Below are 27,773 nucleotides of genomic sequence, written 5' to 3' on the forward strand. Positions count from 1 at the left end.
CGGGGCAAGGCACTACTAGTCCCACAAGGCTGGATGAAAATACACCAGGGTAAAATAACCTTAATAATAACATAGACATAAAGGAGCAGCAACTGGCAAGACTATTTTTTAAAAGACAGGAATATTTGAATAATTGCCGGCTGATTAACTGGCTGTTTGTTTATGCAGTTTGCTGCCAAGTGATGAGCAGCGACAACATGTCTGTGGGGAAATTATGCTTGCGTCAGGAGGTGTTGGAATGTGCCTGTGAGAAATATTGCTAGCTGCATGCTGTGCTCTATCGTTTGAAGACGTAAAATGGTAGACCCTCATAAAATACCCAAACCAGCTCAGGAAAAAAACCAGCTCCCTACTCCCAAGCAGCAAGCAGAACCATAAGCCACTGACAAAGGTTGCACTGCTACCAATTCCCTCTGGGCCAGATCTCCCTTATTGGGTTCAAAGGTGAAGAACCTGACTGGAATGGAGGCCTGCTTGTTTGTTGGTTGATGTATTGAGTTTTTTTTTTAACTGCCCTTATCTGCAGGCAAATTCAGGGGCTTTTACAACAAGTTCTGGTTAAAATACAATAAAAACTATAAAAGCAATAAATGTCCCATAGTGCTCCAGTTAGCCCACTTCTTAGCCATTTGTCCAGTGGTGGGTTGCTTTCATGAGGGAAGGCATTTATCCTGTGGTAGCCCAAGGACGACTTTGCTCTTTTCCAACATATTCTGGCCAGTATGACGCTCCCTTGCCCATTCTGATAAGATACTAAAAATTGGGCCACATTTTTGTAATAATTTTAACGTTTTAATGTTTTTCATTAATCTGCTTAATTAAGTTTCGATACTGATTGTATGTTATTTATGTAAATTTGATTGTTGTAACTTCCCCTGAGTTGCCAGAAAGAGGGTGGGTAATAAACAAAAAAATAATTAGATTATATTATGATGATCCCCATAGTATGGCTGAAACGGCACCCTTTTTTGGGGAGAAGGGCACAGAAAGCAGCAGGCAGAGTCAGTTTTGAGTTTTCTGGAGCAACTTGGCAACGTGGGATTTCTTTCTGGGAATCAGATGTGAGGCAGGGGACCTCCTGCCCTGATGAAGCATCTCTTTGCTTCTGTCTAACCTAGGAATGCCCAGTTTTTCAGCCGGAATTATCAGGGCATGAGCGATGAAATTCACTCCATGGCAAATTTCCAAAACAGTAGAAGACCACTAGTGCATGTGCAACAGCCTTTCCTGATGGTTCTGGTTGACGGCAGTTCAAAACTGAATGTGCTGCTGTGATTTCTGAAAACGTTCTGTTTTCAATTTGGGAAGAAGCAGCCCATTTAGAACGAAGCATGGTGCATGCTTGTTTGGGCATGTGCACGCACAGACCTTATGGTATGTACAACAAATTTTTAATCCAATGGCATCTTTAAGTCCAACAAATATTTATTCCAAGGCGGGAGCTTTTGGGTGCATGCACACTTCCTCAGACAATGGAACAGGGATCATAAGAGTACAGATATAAGGAGAAAGAAAATTAGTAGAAAATTAGTAAACAGCATCAGAAGTCCAAATATGCAGTATGATAATTCTTTGCTAGACAAGCAAATCAGTCCTTTGGGTTCCATTGTCATTCACAAAAACACCGGGAGAATAAAAAAATAAAGTTAGCGATTAATGGTAGACACTTTCCCAGTTGTGAAAAGAACTAATTAAAAGCAACTTCTTGTTAGCCCCATCCATCTTCACCCAAGCATGGTGGCATCCCCAAAAGTGACAAGCTCTACTGTGTTTGTTATCCAGTCCTGAGAACAGAAAATTAGATTCTAAATAGCATTACATACTTACTAACATCACATAACGGTCTCAATGTCACGAATAAAATTAAAAGATAGGATTGTAAGGCATGTGGCTATAAGAGATGAATGAGGTTAGCATACGTAGTGAGATAAGAAACCAATATCTATCCTTATGGTACATAAGCATTTTGCTACCTGATGATCGGCACACACAGAGGGAGGCTGAATTGACAAGATCTCTGGTTTTACACAGATTTAAGAAAATGAGTAAGGTATAATGAAGCTAAATATAAAAAGACTTTGGTTGATTGTAGTTCTCTCAGTGTTTCATAGACAATTGTCATTTTTTTTACCTCAGAAACTTCAGTTCTTTGTGATGCCTGAAACAAGTCTTAGATGAATGAGAAGGATCCAAGCACCATCCAGAGTAGAGCCCAGACAGTTCAGTGGGGCTCATGGGGCCACTGTCATGCTGATGCAAACGTGCAGGCAAGACTGTGCAAATTAGGGTTGCCAGCTCTGGTTTGGGAAATACCTGGAGATTTGGGGAGTGGAGCCAGGAGTGGGTGAGTATAATGCTATGGAATCCACCCTCCAAAGCAGCCCTTTTCTCCAGGGGAACTGATCTCTGTTGTTTGGAGATGAGCTGTAAATGAAGGGATACCCAGGTCCCACCTGGGGACTAGCATCACTACCTTAAAGACAAACAAAAGTTTATTCTAGAAGAAGCTTCTGTGAGTCAAAGCTGACTTCATTAGTAGCACAAAAGCATCAGCTGATACAAATTTTATTCACCCAAGTCATTGGACAGTATTGAGGAGTCCTTCCTCCACCATGTTCCTTAGATTCCAGAGCAGCAGACCATCCAAATGTGCAGGCATTCAGAACTTTACCATCTCAGAGAACGTGGGGGGCGGGGGGAATGGGCTGTGGGAAAGCACTGCCATGCTAAGATCTCTGTATTGACCCCCCCCCCCCCGATGTTTAACAGTCTTCCGTGAACACTAGTACCCTTCGGAACTGTTAGCTTTCCACTTTCAGAGAGGTTTTTGCATGGCACGTGGTCGAACAAGCGATCCCTCAGCAATGTCTAATTTATTAAACTGACCATCTATGAGGGTGCACCCTTCTTTGGAATGCAAACCTCAGCCATGCATAGGGGAAGATCCTCCAGATGTTTCCCAGAAATGAGCTGAAAAATTGCCACAAGGAACCACCAGTCAGCAGAACAAGCAGTTCCTTGAGCAGAATGGAGCGTTCCATGGGTAAATGCTCACTCTCAAAGCAGCAACGTGATGCAGTCGCTAAAAAGGGAAATGCAGCTTCAGGCTGCATCAATAGAAGTATAGTATCTAGATTACACAAAGATTACATTAAAGTGATGGCACCACTTAACTCTGTTTTGGTAAGACCTTACTTAGAATACTGTGTTCTGCTTGGGGTATCTCAGTTTAAGAAGGATGCTGATAAGCTGGGCCACATTCAGAGGAGGGTAACAAAGAGGGTGAGGATTCTGGAACCCCAATCCTATGAGGAAAGTTTGAAGGAAGACACTGAGAGGTGATGCAGCAGTCATTTTCAAGTTTTTGAAGGGCTGTCATATGGAGTTGTTTTCTTTTGCCCAAGAAGGTCGAATCAGAACCAAGGGATTGAAGTTAAATCAAAAGAGTTTTTGGCGAAACATTAGGAAGAACTTCCTGACGGAGCAGTTCCTCAGTGGAACGGGCTTCCTTGAGAGGTGGCGGTCTATCTAGATGGCCATCTGACAGCCATGCTGATTCTATGAGTCACTATGAATTTAGGCAGCTCATGTGAGGGAGGGCAGGAAAGGATGAACCAATGCTTGGCTCTTATGGTCCTTTCTTACATGACAAGGATAATGCGAATCACCAATTGGGGTGAGGAATTTTTTTTCTCTAGGGCCGATTGGTGAGGGATATTGAGCATAGGTCATGGGGGAAGTGAGAGGTAGCTGTCAATTTGCTGTATGGTGGGGGATGAGAGTAGATAACCCTTGGGGCTATCTACCTCTACGTTCCTAGCTTTGCTGGTGCTGAGAGTGAGGAATGCTCTTCAGGAATCTTTGACCATTCTTGTCATGACTTTTTCCTGCCATTCTAGGAACTGAGGGAAACTGCTAGGGTGAAACAGTGACAAGGCATGAGAAGTGTCATTTTGGGGCTGGAATGCGAAGCTGCTTTGAACCAAGATTCCACACTTGTATGTAGCATGAAACCAAAGTTAAGAATAACAGTGAGCAATTAACAAGCTTCAGCACTCCATTTCCTATCCTAGTTTCATGGACTTTGACAAGCCACTGTTAGTGGAGTGATGCACCATTGGTCTCTAATGAAGCATCTTTAAACCACTCCTGCGGAGCGGATTAAATAAAAGGGTAAGGGCTGTTAGGGAGGAGTTAGGGCGGGCCCTGCCCGGGATAAAAACTCGGAGGAGCGAATCAGGAGCAAATCAGGAGCCGCTTTGCAGATTCACTCCTCCGAGTGGCACTCCAGGGCCAAGTGGCCAATTGGGAGGCGCGCAAAGCCAGCCCCAAGATGGCTGCGCACAGCACGAGACTGCCGCGGATCCTCTCCGACACCAGCGCCAAGCCTAGCCCTCGCCGGCCGCACCTAAGCGCATGGCCGCCTGCTGCCGACCTCGCCTTCTTGACACCGCTATTCCCCTGCCGCGCTCGGCCCACGGTGAGTCTCGCTGAGGGAAGGGGGGGCCCAAGAGCGACACCCAACAGCCCTGCAAGCCATGCCCACCCGCCTGCCCAGCCGCCTGCGACCACACGCTCCCACACCTAGCGCCCGCTGTATTTACACCACAGCGGGCTTAATTCCTAGTAGTTGTATAATTAAGTCTTGATTATGTATTATATTTGTCAATACATGCTTTGTGGATTGGCCAAGTCAGCTATAACAAATGCCAGTGGAAGGGAACATTTATGGAATGAAGGGGGACTCCTCCTCTCATGTGGAGGTGTGCAATCCTATGCACACTTACAAGAGAGTAAGAAACACTGAATGCAGCAGAGTTTAAGCTTGTGAAATCCTGCATAGCATTGGGTAGAGTACACGTTTGGCTTACCCCTTTCCTTATTTAGAAAGGTATAGATATAATAGATGAGTTGTAGTATAACGGAATGCTTCAAGAGAGTTCTTTTATAGTAAGAATAGGCTTTTAGCATACCACTCTGTTTATCTTGTTTTTACTACATTGTGTTCTGATTTTTATCATTCTACTGTTTTGCATTGTTTATTGTATGTCTTGGACCACTTTTGCTACATTGTTTCTACATTTTGTTACCCATCTTGGGTCTCACAGAGATAGGTGGACTATGAAGGAAGTAAATAAATGACACGGCTCAGATTGGCTCCACCTGGGTGCATAAATAAGCTTGTACCGAGTATAAAAAGTGGCTGCACTGCTGCAGATTTCTCACATTCTGATGGGAAATGGGATTGCAAAAGCACACCCTCAATAGCACACCCTTGGCTCTGCATATGGCTGGTCTAATTCATACATCACCACAGTGTCTGTTCCTTGTTTACAGGTGCATCCCCCTGCCCACAGTCTGAATTTTGGCTTAGAGAAAATGGCTGCTTTGAAAGGTGGAATCTATGGCATGCCATGCTGACAAACTTCCCCTCCCTAAACTATGCCCGCTCCGGGCTCTCCTCCCCCTCCCCCCCCCCCAAAAAAAATCTCCAGGAATTTCCCAATCCAGAACCCTTGCCAAAGCAAAAATGTGTCCAGAACTAGAGAGGACTGTAAAAGCCTGATTTTCATGTGCCCAAGAACTGACTTCAAAAACTGCTGATGAGTTGTGGTCAGGCTACATGTCTGGTCTGGCCCAGCAACTTGGGACAAAGCCCAGCCCTCCCCTTGTGGTGGGCAAGCCACCTTTAACGGAGCCTTCTCCACAAGGAGCCTGGGATCAGTTTCCAAGGAAGCCCACATTCTCTCGGAAACCAATTTGAAAGTCCCTTCTCGTTGACAGCAGGAGTTCTCTCAGACTTTATGAGAAAAGAAAGACCCAGGACAGGGCTCGGTTTTGTGTCTGCGTGGCTCCCTTTATAGACCCCTCACTTCTCTACATCTCTGATGGAAATTGAAAAACACATTCCAATCAGAAGCAGGGAACAAGCCAGAGACTGGGGACATTTTAAAGGGGGAGGGGAGAGGATGACAGTATGGGGTTTAAAAATAGAACTAGTGCAACTCATTTTTCTCAGCAAGCTAGCAAACATGGCATTAAAAGGCTCTGAAAAAATATCACACCATTTGGCAGACCTGGTAGGGTGCTTGTGTGTGGGGAAACTGTTAATCAGATTGTGCACAGCTTCCAGACTTCTGCTGGAGCTCTTTTACAGGCACGGCTCCAAGGAGTTGCCCACGCAGCACCCAGCTGACAAGGCACAGATGGTAGTCACGTGAAGGCACAGTCTGGAGGAGTGGGCATCGCCAGCACACACTGTCCAGTGAAGCTGCTATCTTCCTCTCCCCCACACAGAACCAAGTCTCTCTCTCTCTCCCCTTCTCCGTCCCAGAGCAGATCCTGGTCATCCTACAAGGCAGCGCTCATGTTGGCAGCTGAGGGATGAATATCTTAAGGCTTCTATGAGACAGTCACACTCATGCCTTGAAGGTTTTTTCTTTTCTTTTGAGGCTGTTAAGCCAGGGCGAGTATTTGCATGACCCTAGTGCCAGAAAATCACTGCCCAAGGAGGCCATTGGGGGTTCCACTGCCTTCATGCTGAATAGAAATGGGTCAGAAATGTTCTCCTGAAGTTGTCAGCTGATCCCTTGGCATACCATAAGGTCACAGCTAATCCTATGATCCAGCTGCATCCAGCCTTTTTTAATACATGGATACACATCAGTTCTTAAATCCTAAAAAAAAATCCCTACTTATAAATAACATTCACACATATCGTAGGATACAGATCTTCTTTGGTGCATGCCTACATAATGCCAGGATAACCCCTGGCATAGCAACTATAGGCACCTATAAGGGCCTAGTCTGCACACACAGGATAATGCACTTTCAATGTGCTTTGGCAGCTGGATTTTCCTGTGCTGAACAGGAAAATCTACTTCAAAAGTGCATTGAAAGTGCATTATCTATTGTGTGCAGACTAGGTCAAGGTTGTCTAATCACATGATCCACAGCACAGTTAAGCAGAATTGAAGTTTAAGTTGATACAAACCTCAAGATCTTTTCTCAGATTAAAGCCCTTTCGTCAAGAAGACGATTTCCAAGTAAATGGCGTTAAGATCAGAGTGCCATTAACTTCCACTTGGATTGCAGCTGATTTGCATACACAGAATGCCATGAGTGCAGTCGATTTGGGCAACAAGTTTTGAGAACTTTTCAAGGGCAGGAAACAAAATGTTGACTGCACATCCCTGCCCCATTCAGCTAAGATGTGCTCTTCTATCTGTGGCCTTGCAGTCAGTTCTACAAAACATATTCTGAGTATATTCCAGCGACAGAAGTGGTGTATGGAGGTGAAAAAGAGGGAATACAAGAAAAGGAAATTCGTTCCACAGAGTGGCATCAGCAACCTCCAGAGGCCTGTGTTGGAGGACCAGAGATATATCATCCATTGGGTGATGGTCCTGATGGGCTCCATTGGAGACTTCCTGCTCCTTCCTGCCCACTTCCTCCCAGTTAGCCTTCAGGGGATCAAGAAATGGACAGATAAGATTTTTTCTGTCCTCTTATGTACAAAATTTGTTCTTCAAGCAGCTAGTGCTTTCCTTCCTTGCATATTTAAACTCTGCCAACTAACTGAACTTGCATTTGACCAGAAGAGTCTAGCAAAGTCCTCTGGTTTTGCACCTTCCAGATCAAACCAATACCGACTTCTTGGTGTTCAAACTTCTATAGGCCTGTACTGATTTCCTCTTTAGTGCCATCTGTAGTTCTCCAAATGCAATTAAATTGTTATTATCATCTTTTATACAGTTTTATTCTATTTTATTGTTTACAACCTTGTCTCTTATATTCTGTAAAGGTCTATGGCTCTATACAAATAAATGTTACTACTAAACAAGCCAGTTCTTACATTTCTGGCATCACAGCTCTGCTGTGATGTTGGCCTCTGACAGGTCTGTTGAAACCAGGCTTCCCATCCTCTTACAGTATGTAACAGAATGGGGAAAGTGAACTCTGTGGTTGGTGCTCCTTGTCATTTGGTTGCTGTATGGCTATCAATTTGATCCAGTTAGTTTGAATCCACCTTAACGACTGCCACCCAGCTATTTCTGTCCAGGAGTCACTCTTCCTTGGCCTGAAATCCTTTACATCTGCAAGACGTCTGCTGCCTTCTTACAGTAAACTGTCTGTTTGCAACAGGATATCCCTGGGGAGCACCAACAAGCAGAGAACGCCTGTTGTAGAGTCAGATCTGTGTCCAGGTCCAAAATGTTTCAACACCACTATAGCTACAAGGCAGCTGGCATGGCTCCCAGTATCCTTTAGCTAAGTCATTTGTGACTGAATAACATTCATACTAGTGCTATTTGAAGCATGCATGCAAGGAACAGCTTGGCCAGTCCCTGAGGAGTACTCTGGGGCTACCTTCTGTAGCTTCTCACATCATAACACCAGGCTGATTTGCATCTTCCCTTCAGAGACAAAGCTTCAGGGTCCTCTGTGGGGGTGGTGTGGTGTGGGGGGCTCCCATGCTGCTTCAAGCAACAGGCGTATCCTTCACAAACTGCATGGCCGTATGCCATACTGACAAGCAATAACAAGACCAGCTTTTCCACCATGTGTCATAAGTGGGCAGTTTGCTGTAGCCTTCTCAGCAAAAGATAGTCATGGTATTCGGGGCCACCACAGAGAAGACAACCATGCTGCAGAAGGGAGGGTAGATCAGGCCATATTCTTGGCAGTTGTATGAATAAAAGAACAACACATGTGCATACATGTAAAAGGCACTCTGAAGGAAAATAGGCTTTTATACACATACTAGGCTTCAAAGCCCGTCCATAAAGACAGGCTGTAAAGGGGCTGGGGCACCCCACCCGCCCCCCTCCCCATTGACTCCCCGGGCTCCCTGCGAGCCTGCTCTGAGGCCCACAGGGGAGCCCACCCTAGCCATTCCCCTCCTCGGCAATTCCCCGGCTTCTGTGCGGGCCTCAGAGAAGGCCCACCGCATCAGGGATGCGCGGAAGCCTACCCCACCCAGCTTCCTGCCTGGCAGTTCCCCGGCTTCCACGTGGACCTTGGAGCAGGCCTGCTGCGGCCGGGATGCGGCGGACCTGCTCTGAGGCCCACATGGAAGGCTACCCCGTCCGCCCCCCTCCCTGGCGACCCCTGGCCTCCCTGAGGGCCTCGGAGCAGGTCCGCAGGGAAGGCCCCGCCACCCACCCCCCTCTCTGGTGACTCCCCTGCTTCCATGTGGGCCTTGGAGCAGGCCCGGCACGTCGGAGACATGGCAGTCCTGGTCCGAGGCCCGAGGCAAGGCTACAGCAGCCGCCCCCCTCCCCTGCGACTGACCTGCTTTTGTGTGGGCAGGAGCGGGTGCCCCAGCGGCCGGCCTCCTGGCAGGGCCACAGTGACTGAAGGCGGCCAACAGTCAGAGTTGGGGGGAGTGGGCAGGTCAGGAAATGGGCCAATCAGGCCCCTCTGCTGACAGTCTGGGGCCCCTGTTGTCTGCAGTCAGTCTGGGGCCAAGGGGCCCGATTGGCCCCTGTTACCTATCCCGGACTCGGCCCACCCCCCCTTAGCCTTAGTCTTTTATTTATACCACTCTCCGAGTGGTGTACTGATAAGGGTTTAACCTTTGCTTCACACTTAATTCTCGGATAGTTGCCTGCAGTCTTATGCTATATTCAAAGAGGGAAAGTGGCACTTCTTCTGGAGCTCTTGCTTGGCAAAAGACCTCTTGATCAGGCAGCAGAAGCAGAATCACACTCTAGCAGAGCTCTGAATAGGTGGGCAATTGCATCAGGATATCGTGGCGGAGGGGTACACACCCTATTAAAAGCAATGCAATGTTGACCAACAGCATCTTCCAATATTTAAAAAACACAACTCTGGATCCAACGTGTGGATCCCCATAGTTCTGTGGGGCATATAAGGGATCTTGTGGGAGAATAGCTATTATATTTCTCTTACCTTCATCTGAACAAACATATCAATTTATCATGTGTTCTTTAGCCCCCTTGCATAAATGTAACCCTAACCCCACTCCTCTCCCCAGTTATGTAAACAATAGTCAATCTGGTGTTGATTCGATAGGGATGCCCCCGGCCCCTATACTTTCTGTTGCTGGGCTCCAGGGACAGCTGAACGGTTCAACCAGATGCCCACGTAGAAGACTTGGTACCTGTCTTTCCACATCACAAAGCATGCTGCAAAGCCCACAAGAGCAGCCAGGCTGTTCAGAGCCATCTGGATCAGCAAGTAAAGCCTGAAAGTCTCAAGGAAGTTGGGACAGTCGGATACATCCTGGTAAATGAAAGTTCTGCTGAGGGGATCCTCTTTGTCCAGTTTGCACTGGCAGGTCTCCGAGATGGGTTCACAGGTAAACTGGGTGATCTGGGAATAACAATAGGCGGCAAAAGCCACGGCGAGCACACAGACCACCAGGCTCAGAGTGCTCAACAGGAAGTAGGCAACCTGGAAAGGAAGCACAAGAGGCCGCTTGTTAGCACAATGAATTGCCACTGCTGGTGGGTGACAGTGGATACCCAAAATATCACGCATGAATGCCTATGGTCCCAAAGGAATTCAGCGAACATCCAAAAGTGGATAACAATTGCCCCAGCTTTCCAAACATACATCGCAAAACGCTGGCAGTAAACTGATGCAAACCTTTTCACCTAGAAGCACATCATGTAGCACAAAATCTTCCTTGGGCACTTCAGAAACCTGGAGGAGAAGCCAAAAAAGAACCCCCTCTCACAATAACTAGCATCAACAGGCCCCTTTCTGTCCCGAAATCTGGTATTCAAGACAATCTTTACATTGCCTCACTGGGTGGCTGCCCCCCACCCCAACTCTGGCCAAATTCACCTCAAAGGACGAGTGTGGATAACATAACTGCCAAACCAGGGATTAATGGGTTAATCAAATAGCTTTTCCTTTTGCAGAGGAGTGCCTGATGAACTGTGCTGTGCCACATGAAAGCTTACACTTTTAAAAAGACTTGGTTGGTCTTAAAGGTGCCACTGGACTTAAGCTTTGTTCTGCTACTTCAGACCAACATGGATACCCACTTGAAACGAAGCTTTCTGTTGTAACTGACAACTATTGAGGTTTTAAAATCTTATTTTATGCATCTCATTTAGTGAATTATTGTCCTGCTTTTCCTCCAGGATGCTCCGGAGGGGGGGGGGAATAGCACAATTCTTTCCCTTCCTCTACTTTATTCCCCTAACAACACTGCAAGTTGAGTTACAATTGATGAGTGTGGTTGGCCCAAGGTCACCCAGTTGAATGGGATTTAAAACTGGGTTTCCTCGATCCCAGGTTTGCCACCCTGTCTCTGATAATCCCGGAGTGAGCAACTGTTCCTTTCATACAAGGAAACAAAGAGAGGAGGAAGATTCTGGCAGTTATGTTCATCCTCACATATCAGGCATACGTTAGAAGATGTGAGAGAAAAAACTGACTCAGTTCAAGGAGCAGGATTCAATTCTTGACTAATGCAAACTTGCGGCTGTGCATGTTGCTTACCTTTACTGATAGTACTTCTACAACTTGCGATAAATACTGGCTAGTGAGAACGGGCGAGTGGGCCTGCGGCCGGCATTTTACATACACTGCTTTTTCGGTTCTCCTGGTGAAGGCAGCAAGAGCACAGCCAAGAAACTGAGCCAAACATCCAATTCTTACGTATTGCTCACATACCACTTGACAAGCATGGCTGGCAATATTAATGTTTTTCCCCTTTAACAAAACTCTGAAACAGCACACATTCTGAAACTCAAAGAAATTCAGACATATGGTCATGGGGTTGCCAGTGGCAACCAGAAATGTAATTCCAGATCCCAGCAAAGAAAGCCCTCAGAATACTTTTCCACGGGAATAATATATGCCCCACCTATGGGGGAAACCTCGGGACATCCCTTCAGGGCACCGTGCAGCCCAATGGGGCTACAGCATTCCTAGGCCACTTCAGGTCAGGAAAATGACACGAGAGCAGGAAGGCAGGACTGCCTCCCCTCTATGAGCAGTCATCTGAATGGAGCCTGCAAGGAACCTACAAGACTCACGTGATTGTGTGAACCCAGGTAAAATGTACACGTAATTGACTTTCACTGGCTTTCAGTTTTTGAAGCAGGAAATAAGAAAGCCTCACTGGTGACCAAAAACATTTGGAGATCTGGCTACCACATTTGGCACAACTGGGTGAAGCATCCCACAAAAAGCTGGACTTAATCCTGTGAGTCAAATCTGCTCCCTTTGCCAGTCTTCCTCTGGTTTCTTCTAGTCCTTGGCAAAGAACAAAGAAGAATGTGGAGGGGCTCACATCCAAACATCTGAAGCCCTGGAAATTGTGTCCACCCATGTTTCTGCCTTCTGAAATGTCTGATATCCATAAGATGCCACAGTAGAGCAAAAACTGGAGGCAACATACCTTGATGGCAAACTGGGCGCAGGTCTTCTCATCCGGCTGATAAGAGATACAGAGCATCACCAGCCCTAGCACTGCCACGACACAAAGCTACAAAAGAGAAAATTCCACTCAAAAAGGCAAGAGAGAGACAGAGTCGGAGCAAAGGCCCAGCCATTCCCCAGTGCCAAATGCCATGCTGCCAATGTCTGTAAAGCAGTCAATCCGCTATGTACTTCACAGTGTTCATTGGAGCCCCTACTGGAGTGACTGGATCCAACTTGCGATGTGAATGGGGATGGTGAACCCAAATGAGGGACCTAAGCTTGTCTATTTATTTGTTTGTTTGTTTTTAGACTTGTATATCGCCGCTCCCAGCAAGCTTGCTTACAGTGATTCACAAAAAGAATAAAACAATATATAACAAGGCACATCATTAAACATATCCTAAAACAATCCCCAATAACCCCAAAAACAAACCCCAGCATCATAAAATTGGCAATATACGCAATATAATATCAGCCTCTACTCATGCATTGGGCCATTAGGCTGGTACCGATGATAATATTGATTGGCAGTTTTTGATAGGTAACATAGGTTCCTGCTGCCGACTAATACTACGTACAGGAACCAAGGGAAGCGACCAGATCTCACATCCTGGGATCCTCAGGGTGCCCAGAGAAGTAACAGGAAGAAAACTGAGCATCTGGTCTGTAGCCCAGGAGGACTTTATTGTACCTAGGGATTCCAGTCCTCAGGTGGGACCTAGGGATCCCCCAGTTTTACAGCTTATCTCCAGATGACAGAGATCAGTTTCCCTGGAGAAAATGTCTGCTTTGGAGGGTAGTCTCCACAGCATTATACTCCATTGAGGTCCCTCCCCACCCCAAATCCCATCCACTCCTGGGCAGAATCTGCACTTTGCTTTTTATCCCCAGTGACAATATTTACCTCACTCAATTTCCATTTTGATATTTAGAGCTTTAAATTTTCCCTCTGCAATGTCTATGATTGATCTGTGGTGACACTACCTTTCTCCCACGATATCCAGGAGCAGATATTACTCACTACATTTGAGAAAACTGCTCTCAGTATAGATCTCTGCGTATAGATCTCTGCGTATAGATCTCTGCATTTTGCTGAATTAATTTCCTCCCCCTCCTCTGCGCCTCCAACACTGATGCTGACGTAGCGTAGTAGTCTGTTGCTGATTAGTCAGGGCATCAGTTCAAAAACTGCTTGTTCCCAGTTGCCATTCCCTTGCAAGATTTAATTTTGCCCTCATTTTTAAGTGACTGTACTCTTGTCCAAAAGCCCACACTTCTATGAGCCGAGATTTGCATTTTGGATTGTCTTTCCCCCCTTGTTCTCCCCCCCCCCCGCTCGCTCATTCAGGAAATAAATAAGCAGCCTTGTGCTCCATTCCCCCCGCCCCCGCTTGCTTTTCTGTAGAGGAGACAAACGGTAGGAAATAAACCCCCTCTCCAGCCTTGTGCTCCTTCAGTGCCAACTGGAGCTTTATACGACCACCGCTCCCTCCACCCTCTTAAGCTTCCCCAATCAGGAGGAAAGGAGAGAGCAGCCACACAATTAAGTGTAGAAGGCAATGTCTGTTTCAGTTTGGGAAAAACAAAGGCTGAAGACCGAAGTTCAGATCAATCTGAATTCAGCAGGATCGACAACGGGAAAAAATGTAAGTGCAGAACCAGCCCTGGTTCCACCCCCAACATCTCCAGGTATTTCCCAACCCAGAGCTGGCAACCCATTTTCATAATTCCTAGGGTGGTGGTTGTTGTTTTTTAGAGAGAGTCATCAGGAGCATTCTTCTAACTCTAGAATGCTAGCCTCCCAATGACTAAAATGAGATGATATGGCCACCAGCATATTTGTTTCATGTCATTTTATGGGGAAGGGGAGATCATTTGAAAACATTTGGGAACACACCAATATCTTATTTACAGGTTGAAGTGCCTTCTGCTGCTCTGCTCTGAATAAGGCCTTCTGGGAGGATGCCCTTCTAGCTCCCTACACAGCTTCTCTTATTTCAGGTCTCATCTCCCGCTCATTGTTGCAATAGCACGTATATGCTCTTCCACCAGGCTTATGGTTGAGGCTGGAGCCCCCCTTTTTAGATCGCCCCCCCCCTCTACATCTACATCAGCAGTGACCCCTGGTTTCCCGGATAGTTCAGCCACCATCAGGTGGGGTGGATTGGGTGGGCTGGGGATTATTTTTAGGTATTTTATGTATTGGGGGCTTTGTGGGCTAGAAATCCAATAACAACAACAACAACAACAACATGTTTTAATTCAATTAACATTATTGTGATGCTCAGGTCTTAAAATGGAATCATACTGAGTTACAGCCAAACACGAGAGAGTCCAGAACACCAACATCTCAGTGACTATGAGATGAGAGGCTGAACCCAACAAGGGCTCTGATACAAATGTCCCATGTGCAGTGAGACCAAGGAGTGACCTTTGGCCTCACACCAACTGATCCATCACATACAGAATATATGTGCTGCAGTGCCCCATCTAGTATGTCCAGTTGCAAGAATTTCTTCTCTGTGGAGTCTTCCTTCACAGAATACATGCCATTCTAGCCAGTTCTCCTCACTCTGTGGGGCAATAAAACCTGCAGCTTCCTCATAACTATTTGGGCCCACTCCCCTTCCCACTCTCTCCAGGCCCATCATTGGCAATTTTGGGAGGGGGGGAAAGTCAACATGATCAGACATGTTCGTATCACCCAATAAATGTTTAACCATTTTAAAAAATATATGAACTCAGGAAACTCTTCCAGGGCCATCAAGAAACCACATAATTTCACGAAACCCTGCTGTATGGAGTTCTCTCTCCTCCTCAAACACTGCTCTCCCCAGACCCCACACACTGAAATCTCCAGGAATTTCCCAGCTTGGAGATGTCAGCCCTATAATGGATGGGCCTCATAGGACACATTATGTTCTGCTTATAATGGGGACCACATGCATTCTTGTGCAGAAACGTTGCATACAAGGGTCATGGAGAAGCCCATGCTTTGGGAACCTCTCAAAAGCTTTGCATGCTTCTGGGACAGGGCTGATGCACCAAGCTGGAGGCCAGCTGCAGCAGTTGGCATGCTCAGGCACTTGCCATGGTGCTTGGCTGAACAGACTGTAGGGTGACTGCTTACATTAGCAGTGCTCCTGAAAAACAAACTGGAGCATATAGTTCTTTAGAGGATCAAGCAGTTCTAGTTGCAAGTCAGTCACATTTTAGCCAGTGGAGCTTTATCTCAGGAAAGTGTTACTGGGATTGGAGCTCCAGTACAGGTGGCATGTGCCCATACCTACAGGCTTGACTACCACAAATGAGAGAGGGCTTTAAGGACTGGAACTCAGCTTGGAAGCCCAGCATGGGAATGAGAACAGATAAAAATACTGGATTGACAGGCTCAGTTTGAAGCAAGATGTCATTCTGTTGGCACGTCTATATCTATACTTGATTATAAGCAATAATCTCACATAAACATGAATGCACTCCGTTCAGACCGAATTAATATTTCCCTTTTGTATTCTATGACCTTTTAAATGGTGTTTTATTATCATGCAAATATTATGCTTTCAGGCTATATAAATGAAAAGCTCTACCAAGAATCATAAATAAATAAATGTGAGCCTGAAGCAACTACAAACTTCAGGTCATATTTCTAGTAGTTTTTTTTTGTTTGTTTTGTTTTGTTTTTTGAGCCCTCCCATCATGGGTGGCTGCTGTTGGACAAGAGCAAGTTGCTGGGTTAGTTGAGTCATGCAAGTGGGGTGGTACCAGTCACCCTGAGTTTGCTTTCAGGCCTAGGCTTGTCAGCTTCCAGGTGGGATCTGGACGCTTCCCAACATTACAACTGAATTCTGGATGACTCCCTGGAGAAAATGACTGCTTTGGTGAATGGACTATATGGCGGTATATTCAAGTGAGGCCTCCCTTCCCCAAGCTCTGCTCTATTCAGATTCTACCACAAAATCTCTAGGAATTTCCTGACCTGAAGCTGGAAACCCTATGGCCTGGCCCCAATGTGTCCTCCCTAAAAGGCCAAATACCTCTGGAAAGAAGCAGCAACTGTTTTTTATACCCCTGCTTTTTACTAACAAAAATGTTTTTTATACCCTTGCTTTTTACTAAGGTGACTTGCAATTCACTTCCCTTCCTCTCCCCACAACAGACACCTTGTGAGGTAGGTGAGGCTGATGGAGCTCCAAGAGAACTGTGATTTGCCCATGGGCACTCAACTGGCTGCATGTGGAGGAGTGGGGAATCAAAATGCATTCCCCAGATCAGAGGCTGCCGCTCTTAACCACTACACTAAACTAGATCTTAAAGGGACTCTTCCCCCGCCCTGCATTTCATTCAGAGAAACCCTGTTTAGAATACTGTGGTTGCCTAGCAACAGCCACTGAGGGACTCCATTGCTTAAAGCTACAGGCATTCCTTTTATGAATTTTTTTAAAAACTCAACCAAGAGAGTTAGAATTAGGCATTCTAATCTTCTTTTTGGCATAGTTCTCAGTGGAGTAGGAGATGTGTGTCTAACTGTTCCACTTCGAGTTCCAAGAGGATCTTTCAATAGTTTGAGTGTCCATCCACTGTCTAGCGTGGACTCAGGTTTGCCAACTCTGAACTGGGGGATTCCTTGAGCTTTGGAGGCGGTGGGGCTTTGGGAGGGTGGGTTTGAGGAGGGGAGGAACATCAGCAAGTACGATGCCATAAATTCCACCATGTAGAGCTGCTATTTTCTTCAGGGGAACTGGCCTCTCTAGTCTCAAGATCAGTAGGCAGCCCTAGAGAGGATACAGTCAAGACAGGCTGACTACCACCAATAGAACCAGGCTGTGACTACCTGTCTTAGCCACCAGCTCCCCATTGCCTTTTCTCTTTCCTTTTCAAAAATAAGGCAAATGCCTGCAAAAATAGGAAACACTGAAGAAACATATTTCACTTGCTACATTATTTTAACAGCAGTTTTGAAGGGTTCTGTTGTTGTTTGATCTCTGGATCGTAAATAAAGAATGTATATATGAGATTCTTGTTTTATTTGTGTTCTTGTTTTATTTGTGACCTTGAAAAGCAGAAGGCAAGCAACTGTTAAACCATGGATGAGCTCAGAGATTTATTCTCAGAATTTTGAATCTTAGCACAATAAGTCAATTTTTCCTTCCCAGATGAGTTATGAGCCCCAGTCCCCCTTTTTTCATTTTGCTCTTGTTTCATTGCCTCAATTCCCCTTCATTTATGCAAAAGGACTAAGGCACTAGATTTCCTGCGAGGAACAGTGTGACAGTTTTGCCACTAATGAAGCAATGATCCCTTCAATAAATCAGGCTCTATTTAGCACATTAACGCAGAGGAGGTTAGCAGCAGCAATGGGACAAGGTCAACCTATAATCCTAATGGAGACTTACAGGAACGAGTCTATTCTCTCTTGCTCCAAAGGCCTCAAAAATTCCCTGCAAAGTTCTGCTACACCCAACCAAGTGGAATGTTAGTCAAACATTGTGGGGGTGGGGGGAATACACACCCGCAGGATGTTGCTAAAACAAGCATATTTATATGCTGGGCTCTCTCTGTTCTGCTTGCACTGCCAAGAAAGGAACCATTGCTCATTTAGACCTTAATAAGCAACCACGAGAAAGAAGCAGAGTCTGCTGCTGAACGGAAGCCATTTGCTCCAGAAGACAAACATATTGCAATGAAAGCCAGACTTTAGGGTATCCCAGCACATGAATCTGCATGCTAATCTTCCGCACTTCTAAAGTGGTCATCTAAAACAGTGATCCCCAACCTTTTTATCACCGGGGACCGGTCAATGCTTGACAATTTTACTGAGGCCTGGGGGGGGGGGGTAGTCTACTAGAGGACCTGTCATTGGATGGCGCCGGAGGGGCAGGCTTAGCTGGCGGCCGCTATGTCTCCTCTGATTGGGAAAACGGACGAGAAGGATGGGGGGGGGCAAGCTGGCCTCTGTTTCTTTTCGCTGTGGTCGCTGAAGGCAGCGGTCAGGAACCTCGTTACCGTGGAGTTGTGTGGGCTGCCCTGGGAATAAGGCGCTCCTGGACATGAGATGTGGGAGTCCTAGTCAGAGCAGGAATGGAAAAGGGGAGCTTTGTGACCTGGACTTCTGCAAAGTTGGGTCGACGTTGGTGGGCTAAAGCACCTAACTTCTTAGACAGAGCCGTGGCCCAGTACCGGTTTGCAGACCGGGGGTTGGGGATCACTGGTCTAAAATAATGCAGGGTGCTTTCTGAATGTGCAGTACACAATGCTATTTTCAGTTTCCCATGCTGTCCAAATTATTTCAGGGTGTACATATATGTGAAAAGGGGGATCACAGCAATGGCTGAGGGAATAAACCACCTACATGGCAAAAACAAAGGTGATTCAAAACTGTTCCACAGCAACAGAGTTTGGAAGATCTCCCAAGGCCACAGAGGCCAATATTTTCACCTCAGCTGGCCTTCCTTGAGTAGTGGATCCCACAGCCAGCAGGCTACCATGGAGAAGGCCTTATTTCACTCTCTAACTGCCACAGGCTTTCACTTAGGGTTGCCATACTCCAGGTGGGACCTAGAGAGAGTAGTTCCTCTGGAGAAAACGGCTGTTTTGGAGGGCAGGCTCCATGGCATGTTGTGGCCCCTTCCCATATCTCACCTTCCCCAGGCTTCACTCTCTCCTGAAACTCCAGGAATGTTCTGCCCCAAAGCTGGCAACCCCACGACCGAAATTCAGGTCAAATGCAAAAAAGACGTGAATCAATCATGTCAACATGTGTGCCGAAAATCTTTAAGAGTGAAGCTCATCTGCCCCCTCAGTCACTTCATTGTTTTCCCAAGCTTAATTTCCACACAGCAGATATGACAAATAGATGAACATGATACCATTTTTCCTCACTTGCTCTTAAACAGAGTTGGTATTTTCAAGTGTACCAGTTCTAAGGATAGCTTTGCATTTCCCACACCCAAAGCTTCTTTCTTTTTGTATACTGAAGTTGTAAAGGAATCTGGGTTGGGGTAAAATGCCTTTGTTTGGGGGAAGCAGTTTGGCTACTTAATTTGGTGGTGGTGGTAGAAGGCACTAGCACAGACCCTTGGCATACTGGCAGAAATGCCTTTCCCAACATACCCTCAAGGAACACGCTTGTGTACTGGACACACCCCTGTTCTCAAACCTAAAATAAATGGCTGAAGTCTGATCTCCTGTCACTCTCCCAGAAATTTACAGTGGCTTAAGGCTCTTTACAGTTCACTGCATGCTGCATTAATCTACCCATCAGTGCCCTATGCTATGCAAGCTTTTGGAACAAGGTTTCAGATCAATGGCCTTATTTTTCAAAAGGAACCCCATTGCAAATGTTTAATTGAACACCAAGTCTCACAATAGAGTGGGTAGCTGGGTACTGGAATTTCATTATGTGTTAAATAACCAAGAAAGAATTCATTGAATCATTGCCTGGATGTGGTCACATCCTTTAATGACACTCCCAACTGAGTCAGACCAGCGATCCATCTTGCCCAGGACAGTCTACTCCAGGGCCCCCAATCTGCTGCCCATAGGCACTACAGAGCCCACCAATGCCTATCCTGGCATGCACAGAATGTTTTAAGAAGGTGATTGGTGCTTTTGCTCAGCAGGGCTTCTGATTGGCTATTGGAGAGCTGATTGGCTGTACAAGTTTTTTTATCCTTCTGTAGCAGCTGCCCCCAAAACACAAGGGTCTTCACTACATTGGAGAGGAGGAACACTTAATCCTTTCTGCTTCCTTCTACTCAAATTGTGTTTCCCAAGAGGCACAAAAAGCTTCTTTAACTAGAAACCCATCCAATGTAGGTGAGGGGGCACCTGATCTCCCTGAATGACACCCCTGAACAGCAGTCCTCTTGATCAGGCAGCAGAAGTCGTTGTACCAACTGGTGGGGTGGTAATATTTCTCCTGGAAACCACATAATATTAACTGCAAGTTTGGGGGCTTTGGGGCTAGGGTCAGTGAGGATGGAGGAATGTCATATATTTCTAGCAGAGGTACTCCTAGAATAACATAGGGACTGTTGTGTCAGAGGTCCAGCTACTTGAATTCTATGCCATGGACAGGGAGGGGCAGCCTATGTCATGCACAATGGCAAACTCAGACCTGTAGCCATAGTGATGCACAAAAGGGCAGGGCCCAACCAATAATTTGTCATGTCCCTCCAATCAGCGCTAGGGGCTACTGTGAAATCTGTCATAAGTCTTTTGACAATGAGAGAGGTCATTTCATTTATTCCACCAGCCTCCCTCTGAGGCTTTGCTAATGAGGGAGATAGCCTCCTCTTTTTGCCTTCTCTTTTAACTGGGGGCAGTCCATTTCTGTATCTGTAAAGGGGAGCCTATTCCCATCGGCATGAAGCAAAAAAGCCTTTCCCTACATGCAAGGCAGACTGTAGTTGCAAAGGTATGTGTGCACATACCCACTAGCATTGCCAACTGCATGTTGGGAAATTTCTGGAGATTTGGAGGATGGAACCTGGGAAGGTAGGGGAGGGACTTTAACCAGGTGTCTATCCTCTGAAGTAGCCATTCTCTCCAGGGAAAGTGATCTCTCTGGTCTGGTAATCACTCATAATTCTGGGAGATCTCCAAGCCCCATCTGAAGATTGGCAACCATACTGCATTCCAGCCTGAGTGCTTGTGGTGATCCTTAAGCCTTCCTATAGCAAGTCATGTGGAGCCAAAGCAGAGTAGGGTTTGGGGCTTTTGGGGGGAGTTGAGTTCAGTGAAAGATGGTGTTGTGAATCAAAGGGACCATCCATCCAGAAAAATGCACCTTCTTTGGTGATCTCTGTTAGCAAAGCCTCATTTCATGCTTAGATGAAGGAACGTACACCTTTATGGTGATACAGGGGGCTCCTGTTTAGCACACTGCAACCCAGGAAAGTGGAAGGGACAATATGGGGGCGGGGAGCTATTCTGTTTTTCTCTGGTGGTCACAAGAATACAGAATACACAAGAATACATTCTGGTGACATTTTGGTCACAAGAATACAGAAAGCTGCTCTCTGGACACACCTTAACATGACATAAAATCGGGTCATGTATTAAATGACCTGAGATCTCTTGGTGCTGATTATATGACATGAAGAAGCATTAAACACAAGCCAGAACAGAGGAGCAAACATAGCCATTGGTGTGCCTGCCAAAGACCATCTTCTCTCACCATTAACCCCTTTCATTTGTTGCATTCTGGTGCTGTGACTGCACATATGGAATAAGTGTACTACATGTGACTATCCTGATATGAATACAATTTTTTTCCTGGAAAGGGCAATATGTAGATTTTTTGCCTCATTGCACACATCCCAAATTAATTTGTAGTCTGTAAATTTGTTCTAAACCTGGAATATATGTATGTTACCCTCTCAGAAGACATGGGAACTGTGAGCCTTGGGAAAACTGTGGGCCTTTTCGCACGGGGATCTTTGTTGCAAATTGTTTGCGGAATGAAAAATCGCCATTTAAAATAGTGGAATTCGTCGTTATGCATACCTGCCTTTGTAGTGGAATCAGTTGCGTTTTTTAGCGTTTCCCACAGGCTTCCGGTCTCGGCAGAAATCGCTAGAAAGGAAGCGCTATCGCCAAGCTCGTCCCGCCCCTGGCCATCAAGCAGCCAATGGGCAGCCGTTAGCATGCTCCCAAACAGCCCCTTTCCCTTTAAGAAAGGTTTAAAAAAAAAAAAACCCGACCCATAGCAACGAATCTAGGTAGATTCGTTGCTACGGAGAGACCCATCCAGCTGCCTAATGTGAGCTGTCGTTTGATTGTATGATCGTTTGCACGCTGCCTCGAGTGATAAAAAAAAAATCCCCCCCCCTCTCACGGGCCCGATTTTCGGCTGAATTTATGTGTAAAAAATAAAGGGACTTTATTTCAGCAAACGGGCTTTTATGTGGTTTGTGCTTAGTGACTAAAGGTGAAGGACTGAAGCCAGGGAAGCCTCTAAACAGAAAGAGGCTCGCTGGTGCGTTTATCCCCGCTCGCTCGGAGAAAAAAAAATGGCGATCGCTTCACCGGAAGTTTGGAGGAGAGAGCCAGGGGGAGGGACTTTGAAGAACCAGCAACAATGGTAACGCACAGGTCTTTAGCGCTACTGTTGCAGATTGGTTGCAGGAGTGTATCGCTATCCGGAGGGTGAATCCACTTTTCTGGATTCCCCTGAAAGCGCTACAACGAAGCGCTTTTTGCGGGTCGGTTTCAGGATTGTTGCAGATTGTCTACGACGTCGTGGGTTATGGCAAATTAGTAGCGTTTCCAATTAGCAACCATTGTGCTATTTTGAAGCCGTGCGAAATGGCCCTGTGTGTAGCAGTGAAAGGTAACAGGGAAAGGTAACAACTGAAAGGGAGCTGCTACTGTCTGGAAATGAGCTCTGTATTCTGGGCTAGTCTTCTGCTGTTCCAAATGATGAGTGTGGCAGCAATGGGGAACTTGCAAGGAGAGACAGCCAAAGATGCTTTTGCATGGTCATTGGTGGAAATGGCCAAGAAATGATTCAGGGCCATTCTCACTTATGGATTCTCAGATCACCAGTTTGCTGCAGGAGACAGTACAAATCATGGGTTTGTTGGGATTCCAACCAAACTTCAGATCCCCAGTCAGCTCTTAAACTCACTGGGTAGCTACTTCCTGCTGGCCACCAGTGAGGGAAGGGGGTAACCTTAGACCAGCAGCAGTTGCTCAACCTAGCTGACCTCACAAGACCAGTCTGAGGATAAAAACAGGTATCAACATGGGCATGGTTATGCAGAGCCAGGGGCTGGAAACAAAAGCATTTTTCACTGCTAGGGTGACCTGTTTCTCCCACAACTGACATATGTTAGTAGGAGGCAGGGGATGGGGCAGACCCCTTTTCCATGCTGTTCTGACCCTGGAGGGAGGACTTACTGAGGCAGCTGGACAGCATCTATCGGCAAGCCTGGCTGTGGAAGCACATGTACTAAAATTGCAATGAATGCTTTGGTTAGTTTAAGTTTAGGTCCTGGGAGACCTAAGTTCAAATCTCCACTCTGCTAGGAAAAGTCTTTTGGGCCAGTTATGCTATCCCTACCTAGTTCACTTCCTAACTTACCTCACAGAATTGTTTGTGAGAATTAAATGGAAGAGAGAGGAATGATCTACATGGTTTTGGGTCCTCGCTGAGGAGAAAAGCTTTAAGATACACGCACAAAAAAAATGTAGGTGGGTAGGTAGGTAAGAAGGAAGCAGGTAAAGGTAAGGCTATGGGGACTGCCAGGAGGAGGGAAAGAGGAAGTAGTGTGAGACAAGGAAACAGGGACCACACAAGACCTTGGAGGTTCCCTACCATGCAACAGGGCCTGCCTGGCACCAACAACTTAGGCTATAGTTTTCCTGTGTAGAAGATGCCAGGGAAGGGAAGGAGGGAAAGATAAAGATAGGGAGCAGATAAAGATAGATTGATTGATGGGTGGGAAGGACAAAGACTCAGGAAGAGAGGCTATGGAAGCTTTCAGGGAATAGAAAGAAGTATTGTGTGTGTGTGGGGGGGGGGGACAGTTAAATGTTGCTTCACAAGTCCTTGCAGGTCCCTCACTTCTCTCCTAAGTAAGGGGCTGTCATTGGGTGTTTCAGGGCCTGGACACCAGTTTTGGACTGTGAAACCACATGGGCAGACCCAGCCTACTATCTCAACACTGGCCCCACTGCTCTGCCTGTCATGATTGCCTCTGGGCCAGCTGGAAGGCTATGGTGGGAGCAGTAGTCATAGGGGGTGGAGAGGGAGGTTGGCACTTTTCATGCCCACCCAACTTGATAGGCCTTGAGCTAGTATCACAACAACAGTTGCCACACTTTCTATGTCTGAACTCCGGCATGAAACCAAGAGTGGAAAAGTTGCAAAAAACTTAACAGGTGAGTTCAAGGCTTGTGGAAAGCATGGATTTAATCCAGCCCCCTGCTCTGAACAAAGGGAGTAGCCTTTCTGGAGATGAGATGCTTGGAAACTAGTCCAAAGCAAGTGTTAAACTGTGGTTATCATCACCTCCACTGGGACACAAGGCTTCCGGACTAACCTCTGCATTATAAAAAATGCAATCAGGGGGAGGTGGAGGGCTAAGGATTATTTCAAATCCTCAGCATCCATCCTCCCATGCCAGCAGGTAATTACACTGCAGATGTATGCTGTCATCCCCCACCCCACCCTCCGCAAGCATATTGAAACATATTTAGTAGTTAGAAAAATTCCCTGGGGTAATTTAAAACAACACACACCACTGTATGCATAAAGGCCCAATTCCCTCTTCTCATTTAATCAACACAAATCAGTGTGGAGATACCAACCATTCTGCAAAAGGCACGTGTCCCTTTGCCAGAATCATACGGCCCCAAATAATCATGTGCTGTGCCATGCTCGCAAAGTTTGATCAGGTGCTTCTACCCTCTCTGTTCTCATGCCAGCGGCTAGCATGCTGCTTGTGACTCTGGCTTTTGTGGGGTGAAGGGTTAAATATGAACTCCAGAATACGTTTCTCAAAGCAGGTCCCACAAAAGACAGGGCCAGGAATTCCAAAGTGGAATACTCCCGAGTGGAGGAAGGAGCCAATAGGAATCCAGTGAAATAACAGGCTTGCTCTGTACCTCCTCCCCACCTCCTCCCGCCATCGTGAAAGCTTACACAAATAGCTGCTCCATTTCCAAACACAGAAAGATATCAAAGCAAAGATTTTAATTTCTCTATTTTGTCAGGGTAGTTGCATGTGGGCAAGTCCTATTTAAACTGCAACCTCCTTGATAGGAATTCTAAATCTATATTCGGTACAAGCTCAGCGTGCATCTATCTTTCCTCGAGGTCTTGATGGTGCTTGTAAAACAGATATTTCCCTCTACAGAATTCCCCTTGCAACAGCTACTTTCTGTAAATGTATTACATATCTAAATAAACAGACATGGGCGTCACTGCCAGGCAAGTCTCCTCGTCCAGAGTTAGCTTAGCTCAAGGCAAACCAAAGTGTAGTAGAGCATGCGGGGGGGGGGGGGGAGGTGTTAGTCTCAAGTGCAACCGTTCATGCACGTTGGTGCCTTGAATGGTAGAAAGAGACTGGTATGCTTACAATGATGCCAGCCCAGTATGGAGTGTCTCTGCCCAGCACGGAAGAGCTGATGCTGACCATGAGGAAGCCCACAACTGTGATGGAGACCCCTAAAGCCAGCTGCAAGAGGGCAACCAGTAAGGGGAAGCGGCAGCCGCAGCACCTGTAGGCATCCTCCTTCTGGCCCAGGCTGGGATCCTCCTTGGGGGGCTTCTTGGACATCAGGGCTGCTTCAGGCTCCTTCCTCGGCTCGCTCCCCGGAGCTTGCCCTGCCTGGCTGCGATTGTTACGGGTCGGGCTGCTTGGAGCTTTCTTCTCTTCCTTTCCCATGTCGGAAGACCGTTTGGAGGGAAGGGAGGGCTGGATGGGCAGCTGTGTTTTTGCGCTCTCTCCCTCGCTGCCCACCCGGCACTCCCTTTGTGTGCAGGCTGACTCCTTTCTGGTATTTGCAGCGAGGAGGCTGAACTAATATGGAAAACATTTGGAGCAGATTGCTGGCGCTTCCAAGCGCCACATATAGCCCAGCGGAGAGGGGAAAATGAGGGGGTAGCAGACGGGCAACACTCAGAAGAAGAGCACCAGGCCTGTGTGCTCTGTTCGGGGGAGACAGGAACGCTGCCTGTGACTGAGCCCACCTGGCAATCAGGAAGTGGGGATTCTGCGCTTATGTGCAACTGGCCTTCCCTCCACGGAGGCTGCTTCCACATTATGCTGCTTTGGATTCATTCCTGTTGCAAGCGCAAAGGCATTCATACTATGTATTTCACTAACTTCATTCACACCCGCATTTCTCTGCAATGTTGATCCAAAGCTATTTACCTCAAACCCCTCGTCTCTATTTTATCCCCACAACAATAATCTGGTGAGGTAGGCTAGGCTGAGGGACAGCGGCTGGCCCCAAATCACCCAGCAAGCTCTCAAGCCACTCTAATAATGACTGGCAAGGGAGCATCACTGTGAAGAAGAGGGGGCTTGTTATATACCCCATTATTACTATCTTAAGGGTTTCCAAGAGGCTTACAAGAGCTTTCCTGTCTCCACAACAGATACCCAGTGAGGTGGAGGGCACTGAGAGAGTTCTGAGAGAACTGTGACTGGCCGAAGGTCACCCAGGTAGCTGCACGTGGAGGAGGAGTGGGGAATCAAACCCGGTTCTCCAGATTAGAGTCCACTTCTCTTTAACAACTATACCATATGTGAGATGGGAGATTTCTGTGCACTTTCTTCTATCAGGTGCCATATCCCCTGTATTTTGCCCCCCGCTGTACCATCAGAAACTTTTGAAGGACTTTAAAAAATCAGTACTAGCTATAGGCTATATTTAAGATTGTTTTTCTGGTTGAAGAACTAGATCTTAACATAAACAGGAGTATACTCACACCCTTTTTGTACCATCTCTTTTTCTTTCTGTGACTTTTCAATACTAACACCCCCCCCCCCCAGTATACTTTAACCACAAGCTTATGTTGATCTTCACACTTACGGTTAGGCGGGGAGACAGCAACTGGCACAAGCAACCCAGCAACCTTCACAGTACAGCAAAAAAGAAGAGGCCTCTTAACTCCAATCAAAGAAGAAAAATGCAGCTGAACCCACAGTAGGGATGCCAGCCTCCAGGTGGGACCTGGAGATCCCCTGGAATTACAGCTGATCTCCAGGCCAACAGAGTTCAGTTCCCATAGAGAAAATGGTGACTTTGGAGGGTGGGCTCCACTGAGATCCCTCCCTGACCAAATCCTACTCACCTCTGGCTCCACCCCAAAGTCTGCAGGTATTTCCCAATCCAGATCTGGCAACCTGAGCCCAAAACAACTTCCTGGTGATGCTTCTCTCCAGACCAAGGTTGTGTAAAGGATTAGCTGCCCATCCCCCTTGGTGTGGTGATTAAGAACGGTGGCCTCTTTGATTCCAAAATTATACATATGCAACCGGCTGGGTGACCATGAGCCAGTTACGGTTCTCTCAGAGCTCTCTCAGACAGACCTACTTCACAGGGTGCCTGTTGTGAGGGAAGGTGATTGGAAGCCACTTTGAGACACATGAAGCCTTCTAGGTAAACTTGGGCTAGCACAGCTCTCTCAGAGCTCTCTCTGGCTTTCTTGCTTTACAAGCCATCTGTTGCAAGGAGGGGAAGAGAAGGTGAGCTGCTTTAAGCTCCTTTGGGAAGTAAAAAGTGGGGTACAGAAAACCAGTTCATCTTCCCACACATAGGCATTCTTAATTTTATTTTCATAAAGACCTCATCAAGTAGACAAGGCTGGGGGGAAAATGACTGACCCAAAATTGTCCTGCAATCTGGGTGGC

At 46.6% G+C, this 27,773-nt stretch overlaps 1 protein-coding gene across 1 annotated transcript; it reads right to left on the reverse strand.

Annotated features, from left to right (window-relative positions):
- Window positions 1–1,407: 1,407 nt before the first annotated feature.
- SSPN (sarcospan) lies at window positions 1,408–25,921 on the reverse strand. The gene is made up of 3 exons (XM_077337923.1): window positions 25,491–25,921; window positions 12,383–12,469; window positions 1,408–10,419 (listed from the first exon to the last, which is right to left on the reverse strand). Exons 1-3 carry the CDS (start codon window positions 25,797–25,799, stop codon window positions 10,054–10,056), a joined length of 762 nt encoding a protein of 253 aa, XP_077194038.1. The 5' UTR covers window positions 25,800–25,921; the 3' UTR covers window positions 1,408–10,053.
- Between the last annotated feature and the right edge of the window lie 1,852 nt (window positions 25,922–27,773).

The sequence above is a fragment of the Paroedura picta genome, chromosome 5 (genome assembly GCF_049243985.1).
Source record: "Paroedura picta isolate Pp20150507F chromosome 5, Ppicta_v3.0, whole genome shotgun sequence".
NCBI classification, from domain to species: Eukaryota; Metazoa; Chordata; class Lepidosauria; order Squamata; family Gekkonidae; genus Paroedura; species Paroedura picta.